At 36.3% G+C, this 24,427-nt stretch overlaps 1 protein-coding gene across 1 annotated transcript; it reads left to right on the forward strand.

The window, feature by feature from the left end:
- Positions 1–444: 444 nt before the first annotated feature.
- LOC128175692 (uncharacterized) lies at positions 445–6,116 on the forward strand. Its single transcript, XM_052841511.1, has 3 exons — positions 445–2,094; positions 2,232–4,290; positions 4,468–6,116. The coding sequence occupies exons 1-3, from the start codon at positions 445–447 to the stop codon at positions 6,114–6,116; spliced, it is 5,358 nt and encodes a 1,785-aa protein (XP_052697471.1).
- Positions 6,117–24,427: the final 18,311 nt, after the last annotated feature.

The following is a 24,427-nucleotide window of genomic DNA, read 5'->3' on the forward strand; positions in this document are numbered from 1 at the left end:
GTTTATCTGCCACCAGTGTGCTATTTATAGAATCACTCTTTAGCAATGTTTTGTGTATTCAAGCTTAATCAGGTTCATCATTAGACTTAACATTTTGTAACTTTTTATAGTATTTAGATTAAACACATTGACAGAAAACTGTAGGAAGAATTAAGTGCATTATGACAAGTACACATATGTGTATCAGCCTGTTGTTTACATTCGGAAACCGCGCGAACTCTTACGGAAAGGGGAGAACAACATTATGAAGACAAGAGGGAACACCATAAGGACAGAGTAGAAAAGGCTTGGACCAGATTTCAAGAAACGTTGAACCGAATTTCTAATTGTGGAATCAATGATGCTGATGACTTGGAGTTGGAGTTGCAACAGAACTACCAAGGTTATAATAAGACTTGTTTAGAGTTTTTTGATTTTCTGAAAAGAGAAAGAACAGAAGAAAGTATGAAAGAGTGGAGAATCTTTGAACAGTCGTGTGCAAACTGTGAAAGGATTTTCAAGGCTGCAATGACGCAGATAAAAATCATCAAAAATGTGGACGCAAAGTCAGTCGCCTCGTCATCTTCAAGGAAACTAAGAGCCACCATAAAATTGGAGGAAGTTCAAGCCAAATTGAAATTAGCAGAGGAAGAGGCATCAATTCAGAAGAAGAGAGCAGAAATAAAACACAAAAAGGAAGAGGAGCAACTTAACGCTGAGCTATTGGTTCTAAAACTGAAGAAAGAGGCAGTAGAAATTGAGGCGGAAGTTAAAGCTGCTTCTATCTATGATGAACATGAACGTCCTCCCTCTTTAGCTATTACTGTGGACCAAACTCGTACTGAGCGATATATCACTGAACATTTTTCCCATCAATCGGAGAATGTTATTCAGCCGAGGACTGTGAATCCAGTACGCATCCAGCACAATTCTGAAGATAGGACCGAGCCATATATCGCTGAACATTTTTCCCGTCAACCAGATAATGTTATTCAGCCGAGGACTGTGAACCCAGTACCCATCCAGAAAAATTCTGTATATAGAACAGTGCCTGTTGTTCACGAACATTCAGTCATTCCCAATCATGACAACAAAGTTACGTCAGAGTTGACTTCCTTCCTTCTAAAGAAAGACCTACTAATGACAAGACTTTCAACATTTGATGAAAAGCCAGAGAATTACTCTGCGTGGAAGACTAATTTCAGGAGCATCATGTTTGATCTACATGTGAGACCTTCTGAAGAAATGGATCTACTTATTCGCTGGCTGGGACCAGATTCAGCTAGACACGCTAAGACTATCAGATCATCACTAGGTTCTGATCCATCACAGGGAGTTAAGAGGATATGGGAACGTATGGACGAGCGGTTCGGTGCCCCGGAAATGGTGGAGGCATCCATCAAGCTCAAACTTAATTCATTTCCAAGACTTGGGAACAAGGAGAATAAAAAGTTATATGAGTTAGTGGATATTATGATAGAGATTGAATCATTAATGGAAAATCCGCATTACTCCACATTACTATCATATTTCAACTCTTCCTCGGGAGTTTCTCCCATCATCCACAAGCTTTCTTTTAATCTACAGGAGAAATGGACGACGAGAGCGGCAAATTACAAAAGGCAGCACAACGTATCCTATCCACCCTTCTCCTTTGCATTGAATTTTGTACGTGAGTTGAGCAGAATTCGCAATGACCCCGCATTTTTTCACATAGAGACTCAAACAACTACAGGTAAACCATCTACCGCGTCACGTATGACTACAGACCAAAGATCAGTGATTGTCCGGAAGACAGATGTCCATACTAACACTTCAGGACCTCCAGACAAAGTGTGCCCGATACATTTATCAGATCATGCTTTAAACCACTGCAAGGAATTCTCAAGATGGGATATGAAAAAGCGCAAGGACTTGTTAAAGAAGAAGGGCATCTGTTTTAAGTGCTGTGCATCAAATAACCATCTGATGAAAAACTGCAAACAACCCATACAGTGTGAGAAATGTGACAGTGAACTACACCCAACAGCACTGCACGTTACGGAGTCCAATACTAGAAGAACAACATTCAACAGTTCAGAAACGGCAAACAATTATGGCGGGGAGGGAACAGAGGTATCCTCTAAATGTACTACACTCTGCGGCTTTGTTAACGGTGGACGCTCCTGTGCTAAGATCGTTCTAGCGAAGGTATTTCCCACTGATCGTCCGCAAGATGCTGTGACTGTGTATATGTGTTGCTTGACGACCAGAGCAATCACACCCTAGCGCGCTCTGAACTTTTGAACCTACTTGGGGTCACATCTGATCCTATCCCTTATAGACTTAAATCCTGTGCTGGAGTGACTGAGGCATCTGGGAGAAGAGCAGTTGGATTCTGTATTCAGTCTATGGACGGACTTGCTTATCACAAGCTGCCGCCCATTATAGAGTGTAATGACATTCCAGATAATGTGATGGAAATTCCTACCCCAGAGGTTGCCCGTGCTCATCCTCACTTACGACACATCGCCAATGAACTCCCCCCACTCCGCAAAGATGTCAGCATACAGCTCTTGATTGGTAGGGACTTGGTGGACGTACATCAGGTGCAAGGTCAAGTGACAGGACCCTCAGCATCTCCCTTCGCACAAAAACTGAGCCTTGGATGGGTGATAATTGGTGATGTTTGTTTGGATGGTCGTCACAAGCCGAGCGATCTCAGTGTTCTAAAGACTAACATTCAGCATGATGGTAGAGGGACAATATTTATTCCATGCCAAAACAGTCTTCATGTTAAGGTTCAAGGCCCTCCAAACAACGGATCTTCTCAGACCCTAGATTTTAAGGGGGATAGTGTGTTTTACACAGATAGACATGACAACAAGATTGGAAATTCAGTAGAGGATCGAGAGTTTCTATCAATGATGGATCAAACGTTTCATATGGACTCCAGGGGAAATTGGACGTCTCCCCTCCCCTTCAAGAACACGCGTCCAACCTTGACGAACAACAAGGCTCAAGTTTTCAGACGGGCCATCAACCTAGACAACAGTTTGAAGAGAAATCCTGAAAAACTAAAGCAGATGTGTGAATTCATGGAAAACATATTCAACACAGGAGCCGCAGAAAGGGCACCAGAGATACCAAATGGACACGAGTGCTGGTACATCCCAATATTTGCTGTGACACACCCAAAGAAACCTGGCAAGGTTCGTGCTGTGTTTGATTCCTCGATAGTACATCAGGGATGTTCACTTAACGATGCTCTTTTGTCTGGACCCAACTTAACCAATAACTTGCTCGGAATCTTGTTGCGATTTCGCAAGGATTCATGTGCCATAGCTGGTGACATCCAGCAGATGTTTTACCGTTTCTTTGTGCATGAGAGGGACAGAGACTACTTACGATTTTACTGGTACGAAGACAATGATCCACATCGTAAGATGATCGAGTATCGTATGACTGTCCACGTTTTTGGGAACAGACCTTCCCCTGCCGTGGCGACATACGGGTTAAGGCGTGCAGTACGAGATGCGGATACTGAGGTCGTTAGCTTTGTAAACCAGGACTTTTATGTTGATGATGCATTGACGTCTAGACCAACTCCTGTTGAAGTAATTGACCTGATGAGGCGAACTCAGAAGGCACTAGACGAAGAAGGTAAAATACGACTGCACAAGATCGTATCAAATGTACAAGAGGTATTGGATGCGTTCCCTCCAGATGACCTAGAAAAGGACATAAAGGATTTCTCAATTGGTGACGATGACAATTTGGTTCAGCACAGCCTAGGATTGGCCCGGAATTTGAGTTCTGACTGTTTCATCTTCCAGAAGCCAGATGCTGATGTCCCCTTTACTCGACGAGGAATCCTCTCCAAGGTCAATAGTATCTTTGACCCCATAGGCTTCCTGTATCCACTGACAATCTGTGGAAAGATGATTCTACGGGAGATGTGTACAAGAAATCCAAGCTGGGATGATCCTTTACCCGAAGAGCACAGAGATAGATGGGAGAGTTGGAGCATGTCTCTAGACCAGCTGAGCACTCTATGGATTCCCCGTATGTTTGTTCCAAGTTCGCTAAGCTTAGCCTCAGACCCACAAGTGCTGATATTCTCTGATGCATCCGAAACAGCGATTGCCGCCGCAGCTTACCTGAAGGTGAATCATTACATAGGATTCATAATGGGAAAGTCAAAGCTCGCTCCTTCAGCAGGACACAGTATTCCACGTTTGGAACTTTGTGGAGCCGTATTGGCAACAGAGATTGGAGAGTTTGTCTCAGATCATCTTTCTATCCCAACGTCCTCTATTAGGTCGTATTGGGGTACATTAAAAATAGAACAAGACGTTTTTACAATTATGTAAGCAATAGGATAGTACGTATTCATGCGGTGTCAACCCCTAGCCAGTGGAATTATGTACCTACTCACCTGAATCCAGCTGATGCAGCAATTAGGGGATCAGTTTCTGATATGAGAAATATGTTGGACACCTGGCTCAGAGCAGTTTTGTTCAAAGGACTTAACAGAGATTGGACCAGAAGTTGACTATCCACTTGTCAGTCCTGACGAAGACAAGGATATTCGACCAGAAGTGAGTGCATTTAAAGCAGACCTATCAGAAAATCTGACTCCAATGGAGGATCGTTTTGCAAAATTCTCTACATGGGACAGTCTTTTGTCTGCACTGTCTACCCTTCGCCATGTGTCTGCCTCCTACAGAGGTTCAAATGACTGTACAGGCTGGCACTTGTGCCAGAACACCAAACATGAATCTGAGCTCAAAGACATGGAGCACTTCATCCTTAGATGTGTGCAACGTCAGGCTCTTAAGGCTGAACTCGAAGCAATTGAAGGAAAACATAACCTACCTAGGAACAGTCGCATTCAAGATTTATCTCCATACATTGATGATGTTGGCCTGCTGAGAGTTGGAGGCCGTCTCAACAACTTGCAGGGCAGTGGACTTGCTTCGTTGAACCCTGTTATAGTTCCAAATGGACATGTTGCTACTCTACTGGTACGTTTCTTCCACAATAAAGTTTTCCACCAGGGAAGAGCAATTACTGAAGGCGCCGTGCGTTCTCATGGCTTTTGGATCCTTGGAGGAAAGAGACTTATTTCGTCCATTATCTATTCATGTGTTGTTTGCCGGAAACTCCGTAGAACACCCCAGGAGCAGAAGATGGCAGATCTTCCTTTGGATCGGCTCACCCCAGGACCCCCATTTACATCTGTAGGACTTGACGTATTTGGTCCATGGCCTGTGGTTACCAGAAAGACGCGTGGTGGGTCTGCTCAGAGCAAAAGATGGGCTGTGTTATTTTCTTGTCTAACCACACGTGCGGTTCACATCGAAGTTATAGAGGGCATGTCTAGCTCATGTTTCATCAATGCCCTACGACGCTTTGTAGCCTTGCGCGGACAAGTTAAACTCTTTCGCTCTGATAAGGGCACTAATTTTATTGGAGCTGTGAACGACCTCAATGTGAATGCGGTAAATGTCGAAGACAAGATGGTCCAGATCTACCTGAAGGATAACAGAGCAACCTGGTTGTTTAATGCTCCCCATGCATCTCACATGGGGGGTGTTTGGGAGCGGGCTATTGGCAGTGCTCGCAAGATCTTGGATTCTATGCTTCTTCAAGAAGGGCCTAAAGATCTGACACATGAGGTGCTAGTTACGCTTATGGCCGAAGTCTGTGCAATTTTCAACTCCCGCCTGATAGCGGCAATTGATACAGACCCATCGTCTCCTATGGTATTGAGTCCAAACATTTTACTGACCCAGAAGCAGGGAGAGATTGGAACAATCTCAGACCATTTGAGCATCAAAGATATGTACTTTGCAAGTTGGAAACATGTCCAGGTGTTATCTAATATGTTTTGGAAAAAGTGGCGTGCCACCTATTTGGAGAGTTTACAAAGGAGACGTAAATGGTGTTCTAGCAAACAGAATCTGAAGACCGGAGACATTGTTTTGTTGCGCGAGAAAGATGGTCATAGGAATATGTGGCCATTGGGGATAGTCGAGCGCCCAATTGAGAGCAACGACAAATTGGTCCGAAAGGCTGTCATCCGTGTTGTCAAGGATGGAAAGGTGACAACCTACACCAGACCTATTGCGGAGATGGTACTTCTTCTGGAATAGTGAATAGTGTACATGTATTTACGTTGTGTATCAGTTTCATTTTAATGATATACATGTATTTGTGTTAGTTCAATATCAGTTATTTGTTATATCAATATGATATAAGACGGGGAGTGTAGTGTTACTGATTCCGGAAATATTATATCTGCGCTGTTTGTATTTTGTATTTTATGTTTGACCCACATGTTCCGGATAAGTTGTACAGTGTACATGCAACCGGTAGCCAAGCAGGGCTGCATTTATTTTCACATACTCATTTGTTTGACAAGCATTGGAGCACACTGGAGTAAGTAGAATTTGTAATATGTCTAATTTCTATGAATGCATATATATGTTTTCTGATTTGCAAGGCGATATTTTTATGCAGGTTTTGACTTTGTTTATCTGCCACCAGTGTGCTATTTATAGAATCACTTTATAGCAATGTTTTGTGTATTCAAGCTTAATCAGGTTCATCATTAGACTTAACATTTTGTAACTTTTTATAGTATTTAGATTAAACACATTGACAGAAAACTGTAGGAAGAATTAAGTGCATTATGACAAGTACACAAGTGTATCAGCTTGTTGTTTGCATTCGGAAACCGCGCGAAAATGTAGTGCAAATGGCATGTTGTAAAATGTGGATTTTCCTTATCAAATAGATCAGGTTCATTTGTTTCACACCAAAATAGTCAAATATCTAGTCATGCAATCTTTCTTGTGTTGCACAGTACATCTGTATTTTTTTAGTTGTATTTTTGTATGTTAATGGACGCTTTGTTATGTTTTCAGATTTAACCACTCGTACACACATCAATAAAGGTTAAACTACTGCAATTGATCTTGCTCAGTTGTTGTGAAGGTCATAGGCAGCATAGTTTGAGTTTTATTCAACTTCACTTTACCTTCTTTGTTTTAAGAATGGACAGTATCAGGTAAACCTGTTGACAATGCTGATAAGTATATTTTTTAACTTTGAACAATTAAACTTTTTCCAGGGTGTAGTCCGGATGATCGAGAATTAACTTTTAGATATGTAAAGAATATGAATTTTATATAATGCAGTGAAACTTGTCTTAGTCTACGTTCTGAACATATCTGATGTGAATTGTGGTTACAAGTTATTAATATGATAAAATGCATTAAATTTGATTCGTGATTCTGAGAAATGGAGTAGATTATATTAAGAAGTTTTTAATGTTTCTTCGCGCTAATATGCAAGTTACTTTCTCATTCTCAATGTGTTAACATTAAAATTTATGTGTCCCTTTATTTGCAAATGTGATGCCTTTATTCTTGTTTCCAACCTACCTTTAGCCGTCCATTGAGTTAACAGTTTTACCTGTCTCTGTCCATTATTTTTAAGAATGGACTTCTAAAGGTATTAGCTTATTGGATTGTTTTTAAATTAAAAAGTATTTTAACTTAATTGTATAAAAGCCAAAAAGAAAAAAAAGGATTTTGTACACAAATATTCAATTTTTTTATTCTTGTTAATTGTATAACAGAATATGTAATAAAAATACATGTAATCACTTGCCAACAATCCTTAAATCAACATTTATAGACACCTATTAGGGTGGTGCTCGGTTTGACACATGTGAGCTCAATATTACCAAGTATAACATAAGGCACATATAAGGATAAAGAAAGGTCATTTATTAACTGAATAACTGACAAAGCAAATTATGCGACATGATATAATGTTAACTAACTAAATAAGAGTAACATTTGTAAGTGAACAATTTCACAAATTTTTTTTTCAATTAACATTACAAGTATGTTACATGTTATAAAAAAGGCTATAATCAAAAACATTTGTCAAAGATGGGGTAAGTGATTGGGGCAGATTAAAAACAGTAAGCTGTTTATGATCGTTGGCAAATGTGCCCCATCTTTTTACACAATTTTGTGTTACTTATACATACCTTGATATTGTATGAATGTGCTGTATGTAATTTGCTAGTCAAAGAAGTTGCAATTGTATATAATTGGTCTTTTTACGTAACACAGGATCTCTGAGTTTTGCATAATTGTTCATAAATTGTGCCATGACTTAATTTGTTTATTTTGCAGTAGTTATTCTATGTATTTTGGATTGTTTTATATTTCCTTAGATTGGTGTTACGTTGCTTATTAAAAATCTAGGAGGTGTATCTATCAGGTATCCATAAAACATTTTTATTTCAATAAAACATTTATGGATACTGTCCCCGTTTTTATATTCATATCTGGCGCCATATCTATAGATAGCTTGTCTGTTTATGTTAAATGCGCATGCACTATATCTTAGCGTCGCTCGCCATTTTGTTTGATTCACTGAAGAAGCATTTGGAAAAATTAAGTAACCACCACCCACCCCACCTCCTTCATCGGTCTATTTGTTACACCTTTTTACTTTCCTATGATGTATAAAACGTATCAAAATTGTTTACTTTTTGTTAGCGAATATGCGCTTTCTATTATATTTTGTAGTTTTCTAAATGTTTTGATATTTTATGTGGCAGATGTGCCCTAATCTTTCTACACAATTTTGTGTTACTTATATATACCTTGACATTGTATGTAATTTGCTAGTCAAAAAAGTTGTATATATTAAATGGTTCTTTATACGTAACACAGGATCTCCGAGTTTTGCATAATTGTTTTTAAATTGTGTCATGACTTAATTTGTTTATTTTGCATTAGTTATTGTGCATTATGCATTGTGGATTGTTTTATATTTGTCATTTATTTATAAAAATAAATGACCTTTTCTAATATTATTTTAAAATGGAAAGACTCTTAAATCTTTGGCAATACGTTATCTACGGACACGTGCCACAAGTATTAAGTCAACATGGCGGCTTCTTTACGTTTGAAAACGAAAGTACATATTTTGAATCTCAGGCTTTTCGTAAAACGCGTCACTGGTGACGAAGTGATAACTTTAAAATTTAGATTTTTAATCACTTGATGTATCAGGTGGTGATTTGTTGTCGTCTGCTGTTTAGCGTAAATTGTCAGATTAAAACAAGAACACCGATAAAGCAGTCCACCGAAATGCGAAATAAAATACCCTGCGGGGAAGTGATTTACTTAGTTAAGGAGATCAAGAATTTTTCTTTTTAAAACCACTGAACAAGTTATCTGTGAGCCAGTGCTCACTAGCGATACCGCCGCTCTGTTGTTAATATGCAAAATAACAAGAAGTCGGCATCCGATTGGTACAAAAATATATCCCACAATTTGGCACGCCTGAACAAATGCTGTGTTAAAATTTTAAGCATCTCCGATAAATAATTGCTGAGAAATCTTTGACGGAAATTTGTTTAAAAATTTAGGCTAAAAATAACCAAAGTCGTCATTGAACAGGAAGTTGACGTCCCATTGGTACAAAAAATATTCCACGATATGACACGCCTAATCAAATACTGAGCTAAAATTTTAAGCATCTGCGATAAATAGTTGCTGAGAAATTTTTGACGAAAATTTGTTTGAAAATTTAAGCTTAAAATAAACAAAGTCGTCATTTAACAGGACTTTGACGTCAATGATATGACATATCTAAACAAATTATGTGTGAAATTTTCAAGCAACTGCAATAAATAGTTGCTGAGAAAAATGCGACAGAAATTTTTGTTACGGACGGACAGACAGACAGACGCACATGGGTAAAGCAAGCTTTGTGTCAAATTTTACCTTCTAATCATTTCCAATAATACAAGACAAGGCACAGACAAGCATTTTTAAATAATCACCTTGAACTTGCCCAAATAAAATAGGGTCAAATTCATAAAACACCTTCAGGTCATATGCAATCGTTGTGTGAAGTTAGAACTTCCAATGTTTCTCCATAAGAAAGATATGGACAGGACACGAATTTTGGCATTTTCCTGTCAGGGACCTTGACCGAATGTCCTTGGGTATAGGTCATGACCCCCCCCCTCCCCCAGATCATAAACAATCTTGTGTGAAGTAAATAAAAACTTCCAATGTTTCTACATAAAAAAGATATAGACCGAACACGAATTTCTCTTTTTTCTCTCTTTTTCCTTGCCCAAATAACCTTGGGTAAAGGTTATGACACACCCACAGGTCATAAGCAATCTTTGTGTGAAGTAAGAACTTCCATTGTTTTGACTGATTTGAAAAATATTGACCGGACGGAAGGACAGACGGACAGGGTGATTCCTAAACTTCGTTTGCAGAGGTATAAATATATGGGTAGAAAAGGTCGAGAGCTTGGGATGAAGGTGAAAAATATCATTATAGATTTGATACGGAATGGCCATTCCCGTCACAAGATAAGCGATGTGTTGAACATTTCCAAATCAACAGCTATCGATGTGGCTAAAAAGTTTTATGACACAGGGATCGTGGAAAACAAACCAAGTAGGCGACCAGCGAAAATGTAAGAAAGAAATTACCGTGATTTGGAAAGGCTCGCGAAAACGCATCGACAGGAATTGCTGGGTGACATAACATTAAAGTATAATGAAAGCAAAACTAAAACTGTAAAAAAGCGGACTATTCAGCGTCAAAACATGATTGGAGAAGGTTTGTAAGTGAAGAGAAACTCGAAGTGAAGAAGTTTAACTGTCAAAAGTGACTTGCATGATGTAGAGAAAAATGCGATGGGCAGTTAAAAATAGCTGGAATAAAGTAGTATTTTCTAATGAGAGCAAAATAATGATTGGACATGACCAGCAAATTCATTTCTGGTGGAAGAGAAACGAAGGCTCGAGACCAGACCTTGTTCAACCCCGGACATCTCAAACCAGGTACAAAGTAATGATAGGGGGTTGCATCTCTTGGGATGGTATTGGGACGAATATACTGGTAAATGGGAACATAAATGTTGAAGAGTATCAGGACATTCTGGAGGAGAACCTGTGGCCAGTGATAGCTCGACATTTCCTGAGGGATGGATATTTCTTTCGGAACGACAATGCTCCCGTTCACCAGGCCAGGTCTTTCCAAGAATAATACACAGCTTGGAATGGTATAAACTACTTAAGTTGACCTGTACAGTTACCAAATTCTAACATTATAGAGAACTTTTGGTTACTGATAAAAAGGAAGCTTCAGGCAGGCAATCTAAGGGCGATCTCGCGAAGGAAATTCGGGGCATTTAGACAGGCATCACACCTGGCTAGGATCAGAACCTCTACAAGTCCATATCATGCAGAATATTAAATGTAATCGGACACAAAGAAATCTTTTGAAGGATTAAAAGTTAAGTTAACATAATGTTTGTTTGTTTTATTTTATTTCATTACAGCGAATGCTTGAAAATTGATAGTGTCGTTTTCAAATGTAAACAAGCCGCCATGTTGATCGAATACTAATGGCACATGTATAATTGCTTACCTTAGAGCAACGAAAACTGGTCAGTAGACTCATGAACAATAAATTATCAGTGGCTATATTAACACGGCCCGGTTTCGTGAAAAATATGGGTGAAAATATTTAGTGGATGTTAAATATGATACAAAATGCCCCCAAGATAAAAGATTAATCAATTTCTGTACAGTTCTGAAATACAGCATGAATATCATTCAGATGTCTTGACAACATAGATAGATCTTTAGATACATTACAAATGAGATAAATGAAATGACATATTTAAAAACCTCTTTATCAAGCAATACTCAATTCAGATTAGTTCTTTATTTTCTGTAGATTACAAATATGTTTGATCTTTCTTACATTGAAATAGAAATTGGACATTCGTTTTGCTTTGATCCATTCTGACTAGTATTTGTTTGTATGTAGACGGGAAGATTATCGTATTGTCTCTTAAACTAAACTTCTCTGTTTCATACGGAGTACCCGTAGTGTAAATAACTTCAAGCATGAAAAACATTATTTTGAAACACTGAGTATGTTATGGTGACATCTTTATATCAATTTCTCGGATAACATTGTGCTCTTTTTACCGCGATATGATCAACATTCTGGTCATTCTTGGCATACTTTTGTTTGATACTCAAAATGGGTAAAATTCAACAAGACAGTCTTAGAGTTACCGTTCTTGTCTAAATTCTATTTGAATTTGTAGGCATAGTGTAATGAATTACGTCAAAACTGTTTCATGGTCCTGATGCCAGATATCAGTGCATGTGTATAAAAAAATCTCGATACAATTTACCTAAAATGTAGGAGTGTTTCATTTTGGAAGAATACAAGACTTTCACAGACATTGTCCATATCCAATATCCATGACAACATTCTTTCAAACTTAATTTATTTATTTATGTTGTATTCTAAGACACGTGCTTATAAACGAGGATTGCTTTAACCAAATATCAAATATACGTTGGTTTGGCAACAGATAAAGGTTAATACCAGGCACTTAGCATCGTTTTTGAAAGTGGGGGGGGGGGGGGCAGACCCATCCAAAAAATCTTGACAAGCAGAAAAAAAAAGAAATTTAAAGTTTCCAAAAATCTTCAACATCCTAATCCGTGGGGGGCGGGGGTGGGGGAGGAGGGGGGGAACTCAATTCTTCCCTACCAAAATTTTTTTCCCTCCAAATCATGAAATTCCTAATCCGTGGGGGGGGGGGGGGGGATATTCAATTTGACTACTCATTTCCTTATTTTCATCTCAATATTTTACTAACTTCCAAAAAAGTGGGGGGCCAACTCCATTATAATTCATTTTATTATATGTAAATTTTATACAATTTGTTGCTGCGATAAAAAGGGGGGGGGGGGGGGGCAGGCCCCCCATGCCCCCCCCCCCCCCCCCCCCGATGCTACGTGCCTGAATACCGAATATAACCAACATTTCTTTCTTTATAGCAAAAATATCAAACAGCAAAACAAGAACTTCCTATCTTTAAAAATATAGGAGGAGTTATCCGGCATTTTCTACATTTCAATGACCAGATTTTTACCTTTGGAAAACCCGTTTAAAAATACCGTTGCATTTACCTTAAAGTCATTGTTATCATCGATGGTACATCACTGGTTGTCAGTGACTTGAAATTATTGAATGTAAAGACGTTTTAATATTGGATCAATTCCTTTCATTTTTCCATTTTTTTTTGTTTTTCTCTTTTTGTTTTCCGTCTTACGAAAGTCTTGCTTTCACTGCAATGTAAACAAGCATTCTGAAAGTATTGCATAAGCAATTCACGTCCCCTACCGGTTTGTGGAAATTGTGAAAACAATGCACTGTTATGCAGAATATCGAACCAGAACATTAAATAATTGGAATATAAAAAATTAATTTTCACAAAAATGTGTCAACCAGACGCTACAAAAGTGTAAACTTGATCTGTAGTTTGACATTTTGAAGCTGTTCAGCAAATTTCATATTATTCCTCAAACGCATAAAGAAAAAAAGTGTGGAAAACTGAAGTGGGACAGACAGACGGACGGACAGACGGACGCAGAGGAAAGCTATAGTCCCCTCCGGTGAAAACCGGTAGGGGACTAATAAGACATTCTCCGTTCACCTTTGTTGTTTGTAGAACATATGTATTTTGTGCTCAAACTATACTGGATTAAAGCTTTTTACATCTCTGTGTACAGTCATGAAGTATCTTAAGAAGATTTATTACAGTTGGTTCTGGATTGTACTTGATATCGCTTAAAACTACAAGATCTTCTCATCAGTAAAATAGGATTAACAAGATATCTGTGAGCCAATGCTCACTAGTGATACCCCCGCTCTGATGTGAATATGCAAAATAAGCAAAGTCGACATTTAACAGAAAGCTGGCATCCGATTGGTACAGAAATATATCCCACAATATGGCATGCCTAAACAAATAGTGTGTTAAAATTTCAAGCATCTGCGATAAACAGTTGCTGAGAAATCTTTGACGAAAATTTGTTTGAAAATTTTGGTTAAAAAATAAGCAAAGTCGTCATTGAACAGGAAGTTGACGCCCGATTGGTACAAAAATATATCCCACGATATGGCATGCATATACAAATATTGTGTAAAAATTTCAAGCATCTGCAATAGATATTTGCTGAGAAATCTTTGACAAAAATTTGTTTGAAAATTTTGGTTCAAAAATAAGCAAAGTCATCATTTAACAGGACGTTGACGTCCGATTGATACAAAAATATATCCCACAATATGGCATGCCTATATAAATAGTGTGTTAAAATTTCAAGCATCTGCGATAAAATAGTTGCTGAGAAATCTTTCACGGAAATGTTTGAAAATTTTGGCTAAAAATAAACAAAGTACTCATTAAACAGGAAGTTGACGTCAGATTGGTTCAAAAATATATCCCACGATATGGCATGCCTATACAAATACTGTGTAAAAATTTCAAGCATCTGCGATAAACAGTTGCTGAGAATTCTTTGACAAAAATTTGTTTGAAAATTTTTGCTAAAAATAAACAAAGTCGTCATTTAACAGGAAGTTGGCGTCCGATTAGTACAAAAATATATCCCACGATATGGCATGCCTTAACAAACACTGTGTTAAAATTTCAAGCATCTGCGATAAATAGTTGCTGAGATAAATGCGACAGAAGTTTTTGTTACGGACGGACAGACAGACAGACAGACAGACGGACAGACAGACGGACGGACAGACAGACAGACACACAAGGGTAAAACAGTATACCCCCTCTCGGGTATAAAAATATCAGTGAAAATTGTTGAATATGCCATAGTCCTTTATAGCTATTAAGTACATGATAAAGGACTAAAAAATCAATTAGTTTTCGACATCGATTTATATTATAAATCATTATAAAATCTCACTGTGGTTCCCTGAGCTACCCATTCACTTCATTATGAATCAACGTACTGAAGTACTGATGGGAGTTGATTTTATCGATTATCATTTATTTCTTGCGTGGCAATTAGTTTCTATAGTCTGTATTTAAATTACGCACTTTTTTATAATATGAATTTTAATTAGACTTTTCAGACAAGAATTTAGAGAATTCCCATATGAATTATGTTGTGTAATATTTAAAGATAGATATCAAACTATGTATTAGTAATCGAAACAATTCTAAAAATTGTATAGATCCAAGCACTATTGATATTGAACTCCAGTCTCGTTCAACCAGACGCTCAGCTGTCTCCGTTAATCTCCTACAAGCAAGAGAGTCTCTGTTTGTCGGAGATTTACGGAGACAGCCGAGCTTATGGTTGAACGAGACTATATTAAACTCTGGCGTCGGAATACATGAGACTACATAAATATCTCAATTGTTCGTATTATATAAAATTTTACTACTTTCAAACTGTTTATAGATAAGTTTCCTTGACAAACAATGTTTCAGCATACATTACATCGAATTTTTGTATTATATTCAAGAACTAAGACTTGTAAGCGGTGATGATTTGTGCTTAGGTCCAAACACTGTTTCACTTTCGGTTTGCCAGAGTGACTGCATAGGAGAGTTGATTAAAATCAACTCCATAAAACCACACAAGTAAACATTCTGGTCATTAATCTTTTGTTTTTGGGTGCGTTATGGTAAACATATTTATTGACCTGTTGATGTTTCTGTTTAAGGTAAACATATTTTGTTTTGGTAAAAAGAAAAATATACAATTCCATAATGATATATAAGTGTTAACAAATGACGCACCTCAACATGTCAATTACAAAATACGTTTTAAGCAAATATTTTTATTTTATTAAAGAACAACTCCCCCTTAACATTGGTGTTTATAGTATAATGGACTGTTGTGTGTGCAAATTGTCGTTAAATTAAACGCAGCTTGTGAATAATAAATGGCGGAGACCTCCCAGTGATGTTTTTAATTCATACTATTGAAATTAACTCTCAAAGACTTAGGATGGAATGCACTTTTATTAAAACAGCAAAGGAGATTGTACATGCAGGACAAGGGATTTGTATAGCACATATGATTATACCTGTACATGTACCTACAATCTGTAGGCAACCGAGAAACCAAAAAAAAAAAACCCGAAATACGGCACATTCATTAGATAAGGGCGACCTTTTTTCTGGAAATACTTAAACCAAATAATTCTTAAATTGTACTTAATGGTGTAAACACCCAACAGGCAATTTTCTTACATGATCACCTTTGTTAACCTTAAGTTTCAAAACTGTTTTTTTTTTCTAGACCCGCCAATGCACAAAAGTAATTGTCGTTTGGGCCTCTTTTGTCCCATCCTCTGTAGGTAACATCAGAGCATTTTACAATGCGCTAAAACAAAATGTCTGGAGATTATACGCCAATCGCGATTTAATGAATACATCTTAAGGTGGTATGAGATATCTGTATATCGATAATAATGTGGTAATAGTGTTTTATAATAAAAAAAAAACTTTTAACATTAAAGAACTGTCAAATATTACAATATTTGATCAAAAGTGTTTTAAAAATGTCTAGAAGCGGGATTCGACGTCATTACTTAAAAATTTGGAACTAACGCTCTCAGCATTTGCGCTACACTGTTAGATCACAATTATGGGGGAAAATGATATGGTGGTTTTCAATATCAGATTAAGCTTATGAGTTCTGTTTTTCTTGTCACTTCAGTTTTTCTATATAATTTTCGAGGACAAATGCATTACAGATCAATTTTTTTCTCCTCCTTTAAGAGCTATAAATAAACAAACTCAATAATGAAATATGCTCTAGATTAGCCCATCTCTGTTTTTTATTTGTTTTTTTTTTCGCATCTGCAGACGTGTTAATGCATGAAATGTGAAAATGAACGAAAAACTAACCCCCCCAAAAAACAAAAAAACAAGAAAAAAGAACAAGAGGCCCATAGGGCCACATCGCTCACCTGAGCAACAGTGACTTTACATGGGAGTTCAAAAGATATTGTGCCATATGGCCCCTCGGTAGAATAACAAAAAATAAATATTGTAAAGTATTCGAATTTTACACTTATTTTGCATTCACGTAATCTTTTGACATTGTACCTTTATGGAATACTATTTTTACCGAGAATAAAAACATCATACGCCAAATATAACACATTAGGTAGGGGTACACTGATAACTTAAATTCCAATTCCCGATTTTTCGCCCCCCCCCACTTTATAATATGAGAGCATATAGGTACATATTCTTCCTATACTACTTACTAGTCACATATTTATTATAATAGTTATTGTATTTGTTAAAAAAATTCTTATAATATGTAGATGTGAAGAAGAAAATTGTACCCCAATGCACTCAATTCCTCAAATGAGCCTTGTTTGCATAACGAAGAATTGTGAGCCCTGTATCTTGCTTAAAACTCAACGACTGGCACCCAAATTTCATTTAATCATTAGAAATGTATTCCTAAAGCATTGCAAATAATAAAAACAGAAAAATAAAATTTGATCAAAATCGTGACCATGCCCTTCAAGGGACATGATTTAAGAGTTTTCCGTTGTAATATTTTCTTAAGAATAGCGCACTGTAATTGTAAAGTCGGTAAACAGTGCAGAAACGAAGTATTCCTTTTAAAGAAATAATCGGCATGTGATATATACTGTCAGTGCTATGAAATAAGTTAATGTTATGCCGAAACTACAACATGCATCAAATAGCATAATTTGCAATGTTTTGTTGTTTTCCGAATACACATGTAGCTCAACTTTACTTTTATAGTAAGCGAGGCTAGAGTACTTCCCGATTAAAATTAAAGTATGATTGAATAATTATATGACTGTATATAATAGATGATTGAATAATTATGTCACTGTATAAAAGTTTAAATCTCAAGAAAAATGCATCAAAAATATGAAAATAATTTACACAAAGCTGTCACTGCATAGTTAACAAAGTAGTGCGAAGCGTAATGTGTGCGCAACTAGTAGATCGAATTCGCCGTATGCCTGATACTATACATGCAATCTTCATTTATATAGATCATAACTATTTTAGAAGTATGGACCCTTTAAATTCTGAGATAAAAGGTCAGGGCTATACATATACCTATAAGATACAACGTACAAATTTAGTGGTTAAAAGCAGGAGGCTAGAGTCGGTGAAATCTCTGATAATCTTACGGCTTTCACGTTTTCGTTGGAAACACATGCCTATGGTCCACGTATTGCAGTCCTTTTTTTAAAGGACAGAGCAACTTGTGCATTCTATTAAGAGGGGCACCAAGAGAGTAATTACAGCATATCATCCTTTATATTTTTTTTGGTACAAGTATTTAACGTTTAGCGAGAAATTTCTAATGATCAACCAAAATTTCATAGTCAATCGTAGAATTATAAGCAAGTTACAGAGCTCACAATTCTGCTAGGTTTTAGTCATATTTTGTTCACATGAGTTTATTACATTCAGCTTAAGATTTTTAACTTGGCATTTCCTATTAAAATGGAAAAAATGGCCTTTGATCTGTGTTCAATCATAGAATTGTGAGCAAAGCTCTGTATCTTGCTTATAATTTGAAGCTTAACCGTCAAATACGGTTAGTAAATAGAAATTGTAAACAATTAAACACAAGATACATGGACTATAACAAAAAAGCGCACAATTTATATTTTAAAATGAATCATATATATTCCTACATAGTTCTGTCAGCGATATTAATCTCTATTTAAACTGAATAAACTCGAGAAAATGCTAAGCATCTCATCAAAACACATTTACATTAGTCAACCATTACGGAAAAGATCATACCGAATTACCGGTAGAAAGAATTGTATTTTAGTACTTTGATAATACATAAGATTTTGCTTAATTTGTGCAGGTTAACAGTCAACTGTCTGATTTACCGAAGTCTCTTTTTGATTTGATACGTAAAAATTACAAAATACAGGCGATAATTCCCATGTTGCAAAGCATAAATAATGAAAACGAAACGAAAATCAAAATAATCTAACACCAACGTCATATGTGAAAACTGTCGACGCATTGAAATATTAAACCTCAATTTAAGGTCAGACGACACGTTTCTCAATTTTTTTGTAACTTTTTCCCGGAACTTGTTAATTGTTTACTACTACTTTGACAAGCTTTTTTGGGAAAAAATTAGGGTACCTTACCAGGCATTTCTGCAAAATGCTAGAGTATATAGTCAATTTCCTACATAATCTTCTTGAATTGCTGATATAAAAATAAATAAATATACAGCAGAGCGAAATTCACTGTAATGGAACTCTATCTCGGCAGGGGAAGGGCTTTGAACTCACGACCCCTAGAACCTATACGTTTCTGGCAATGAGCGGCCACGGTTCTAACCACTCGGCCATCTAGACATATAACCATATCCAAGTAAATTTTAATCATATTAAAAATAATTATAACATCAATATTTTTTATTTGAACTCTTTATAACGAGGATATACAAAAACGATTCTCGAGGAACGTGTCGTCTGACCTTAATTTACAAATCGGCATCAAGCAATGTATTTTGCATGTTTCAAAGATTCCCTTTGCACGCAATCTGTTCGTAACAAACAAATTTATCTTTGTCAGATCGAACCGTTTATCATACGTCATGGCTGCCTCGTTTTAGAAGTATGGAATTAAACATGAATTATTAAGTTTCTTCTTAAATAAGTTCACAAACCCGTAAAATGTCGACCCGGGTTTGCCTACCCATTTTACCAAATTGGAAATCAACAAACGTCAATAAATTCAAAAATACGGATTGTTCACAGCGAATACAAATATACCGGACTTTAACATCCTGAGAATTACATTGACTTTGGTTTATTACTATCGACGAAAATTGAAAAATCTCGATCTGCCCAGCTTTTATTTTGTCCCTACCCATTTTTCCAAGACTCGTATTGAATACCGAACCCGAAGCTTTAAACTGATTGAAACACGTCTTTCCTTTATTATTATTTTCGTAATAACACATATTTGAAACAGAATTAGCCCATGGTTTTTACAATTTATATTTTCCTTTACATAAGGATTATTTAAGCTAAATTACGTTGAATTTGACTCAGTAGTTCTTGAGAAGATTGTTTAAAATGCACCCCTTTTTTCTACAGTTTTGAGGTTTTCTCCGCTTTGAAAAAAGATCGGTCTTTCATCTCTGCAATTTATATTTGCCTTCCCATAAGAATGCTTTCAGTCCCATTTGGTTGAAATTGGCCAAGCGGTTTTAGAGAAGAAGTTCAAAATGTAAAAAGTTTACAGATTGTGATCAGAATACCTCACCTGAGCTGAAAAAAACCCCATGTACCTACATGAATGTAGGTACATTGCCTCAAATGTGTTACGGAGGTTGAAAAATTCAAAACATTTCACTGTAAGGTCATATTGGCTCTATCCATGGTCCCGAACCCCTTACTCAATTATGAAATTCATAATTGGAGTTGAGGGCTTAAAGTGCATCAGAATCGTGCATTCAGTTTTTCTTCCTCTGCTGTAAATGTAAAGAAGAAGATTTTCTAAGATTAAAGCCATTTTTACTATACGACCATATTTGCCCCACACTAGGGCCTGAACCCTATGTCCTGCTGCCATGAATTTCACAGTTATTGCGATGAGCTGTAAAAACACCAGACTCGTGCATTCACATTACCTATAATTATCTTACTACTGTAGTAGAGGATAATATTTACTAAGATGTAAAACATTATATATATATATATATATATATATATATATATATATATATATATATATATATATATATATGCACTAATAACTCATCTCACATTTTCACTGTATAACTTATTGACCCTGCCCTAGGGCCTGATCCCCATGAATTTATTTAACAACTTATGCAGAAGGCTTGACGGACATCATAACCGTGCTTTTAGATTTTCTTAAATATATAGGACTAGAAGATTCTAGAAAACTTGATACATTTCACCATGTGGCGATATTGGCACCGTCCAAGTGACTGAATTCCAGGGTCAGTGACCATGAATTTCACAATTTAGGTAGAGAAATTCATGAACATAAATTTTACAATTTAAATTTCTCGTATCATCGAGATGCTTTGAACCACAAACGGTCTTGAAATTTTTAAGAAGATAAAAATGTTAAACTTTTAACAGACGACACACGACAGACGATGCATAATGACGGACCAAAAAACCCCAACAAATTGTAATTGGCCACCTAAGTGACTCAGGTTACTTTAAAAAGAAATTCAACTTGCAGATGATTTAATTTCACAAGGGTATAAATTCAGAGGTCATTTCTTTGAAAGTTTTTTTTCTTATGTCTCCAGATAGGTTTCTTTATAACTTAATAAAGGGTCCTATAATCAGAAGCTCCTTTCATTACATGTTTAAATGGTTGCTCCTCATTTTTTTTTTATACCTTTGACCCCAAGCTCATCAGTAGTTACTGATGGTTCTATATTCATTACCCTTATTAAATAGTGATTACAGGAAACACCGGAGACAAAAAGGGGCTATATTGCTGTTGATTACACCAGCCCAGCGTGTCTTGTGGTCCCAGCAGTTGTAAGCTTACTTGGTTCCTGTCACATGGCTGGACAGGAGAACCTTTCGAGCTCTGAAACTTTAAATAACAACAAGCATTCTGAGAGCATTGCATGATAAATACATACCCGTTCCCTAGCGGTAACCTCTTTGATTGAGAATGCCAAAGTTTTGAGAACCTGTATATTAAACACAACCCCCTTTACAAATGCAACAAGAGAAAGGCTGTCAATATGACAGCAAACCGGGTTTTCTTTTGTGTGAACAGTATCTTTAATCCATTTGCCAACCCTGAATTGATGAACACTACCTATCACGAGAAATTGGGTACTCTATATGCACTACCTAGCAAAAAAAAAAGTTCAACAGCTGGTATTTTTTCATAAATAGTTATGAATCAAAAACCCTAGCAATATGCACACCTCTGATATATGTCCAATTGATCTGCAAAAGAACAACTTCCTATCTAGAAAACTGTATCCGTACAATAGGGGTACCGTTTTGGCAGCCGTCCGCTCGCCATTTTCACCATTTCAATAACCGGATTTTTCCTTTGAAAACGCGGTTAAAAAATCATGCCAGTGTCATCACCACAGCCGTCCGCATTGTAGATGATGACAAACAACAGCTGCGAAGAATTCCAGAGCTGTCTCCAAAACACTGGATGGAATTTTCCGCAAGACGAAAAGCGACAAACAGACACTGAAATGAAAAAGTCTGACGTTCTTAATAATGATGAATTTAAATGAATCCGGTAATGCATTTATCTAATCATATTATTAATATATTTTTATCATTTGACTTGCATTTACAGATAAGCATTTATTTCCTTACATTCATGCACATTGATTTTGTTTTTCCTTATTTAAAAGAAATCAATATCTGGAATGTCTTCTTAAGAAAATAGGGAGACAGATGGATGCCGAGGGAAAGAATGGTATTGACAAAAATATGGTTAATATTTTAATCTTCTCCAAGTGAAAGGTGTTGTTGATTTGTAATTTTCCATAATTTAAAATGAAAAGTCATCTCATCTTCGTTGGAGATTTATTCTGAATTTTATATTCGTAGACATAATTTCGTACAGTCTGGACATACTTCGAAAGTTGAGGTGATAATGACAACCTTTTTTTGAACATCCCTGCTCCTACAAAGCTATAGGTAAAAACAGGTCAAATTTAGAAGACAAATAATAAAAATTCCTACAATATATCACAGAATGAAAGTCACTTTATATATAGCACCAAAACACCATCAACCCGAACTTCCATCCACACACAGTTTTGTTTACAAATAAATTATCAACACAGGTCCTTGAGCACATGTTTCAACAAACGGAGGTTGGAGATACGAGAAAGTGGACAGTGATCGGTTGTGACGGTCTGCCTTTTATCCTTGCATCTTAAACCATTGGTAATTTTATGATGAAAGGTGGAGAGTGTTAAATGAATGATTTTAATACTAAAAAAAATGAAAATACATATTTGTTTTTATATCTATATCGTTTTACATTTTAAATAATAAAAAGTTATGTATATGTTTGGCAGGGAATACATAAGTATGATGGAGTGTTAAGATGAAGCAGAGTTTAAGCGGCATCGAATGAACTACTATCATGCTAGGAAGGAAGCAACAAACTGAAACACATGTAGAATATCACCAATATTGTGATGATATCTCGTAAACTTCTTGATTTAAAAGTATATGTGTTAAGTAATATGAATTTACCCATGTCTAATTATAAATTGTGTTGCAGGACTAGGTCATTACGAATATACTATTACCTTCAACTTTTTTGATATTGGAAAGCAGGCACATAGGATTGTTTGTTGAAAGGGGGATGACAGTCTCATCCAAAAGATATTGACAAACTTCAAACTTATCAAATTCGTGTAAATCCTTATCCGGAGGAGGGGGCAGCGTGGTGTACTTAGAACTTCAATTTATGAAAAAAATGTTTGATGCGAGAAATTAAGTTTGGGAAGGTGCAAACTCTCCCCCTTCGTGCGCCCTCCCCTCCCCGATGCTACGTGCCTGAAAAGTGACACCTCATTACTCATGTGTCTTGAAATGAGTTTACATTATAATTTGTAGGTTAGAAGTAATGTTTGCGAAGTCTCTGCATGTGTGAACTGAACCCAGACTTTTCGTTCACGTAAGACACCGACTTTGAAAATTTTAGTTTTCGTCAGCTGATCAGACTATATCATGCTACTTTCAGGGGAATTGGTGATTCACTTTGACGACATGAGTAATCAGAACAAACTGAGTTTTTCGAATTTTGTGTAACACACAAATTCCTGAAACGAAAGAAATTTCTTCCTATTTTTATTTTTCCTGAAGACAAAGACAATATTTATTCTATAGAACCCCCCCCCCCCTCAAAAAAAAAAAATAAATTCCGAATTGAGAACTAATTTATCTTATTACTGATAAATTTGATCAATTACAGAACGAAAGTTTCAATGCGAAATGGATCATTGTGAAAAATAAAATAAAAACAGAATCGTTAAATTCTACAAAGATTTGCATATACAAAATGAATAATTGTATACAAGCAAACTAAATGAACGATGCTATTGGATGAATTTTGTATTTAATGTACTCTACCATATTTTTATTTTTGACAGAAATACATATGTGAAGTCATATATTGGAAAAAGTTTGACTATTGAACTCTGATATATTAATCTTTTTTTTTTTTACATCAGTGATACATAATTGCAAACATTTTATGAATTTTATAATTGTTTAATTATAAATTGTTTTCTGTGCATTGCATCGATTATTCCATCCTATCCAAATAAATGGATGTATAAAATGTAAATTAATCAGCACTGAATTTATATACTTTTTCCAATAATGTGTTTTTCCTCTTGAAAAATGTTTAATGTATTTTCCGACTCCCGACACGAGCCAGAGACTCACCACAGTGTGTGGCACTAATTAAACAAACGTGTGAACTATTCTTATTCCGTGCATTTTACATTGTTTAAAAACTGCCGAAAACC

This window comes from Crassostrea angulata, chromosome 3, assembly GCF_025612915.1.
Source record: "Crassostrea angulata isolate pt1a10 chromosome 3, ASM2561291v2, whole genome shotgun sequence".
NCBI lineage: Eukaryota > Metazoa > Mollusca > Bivalvia > Ostreida > Ostreidae > Magallana > Magallana angulata.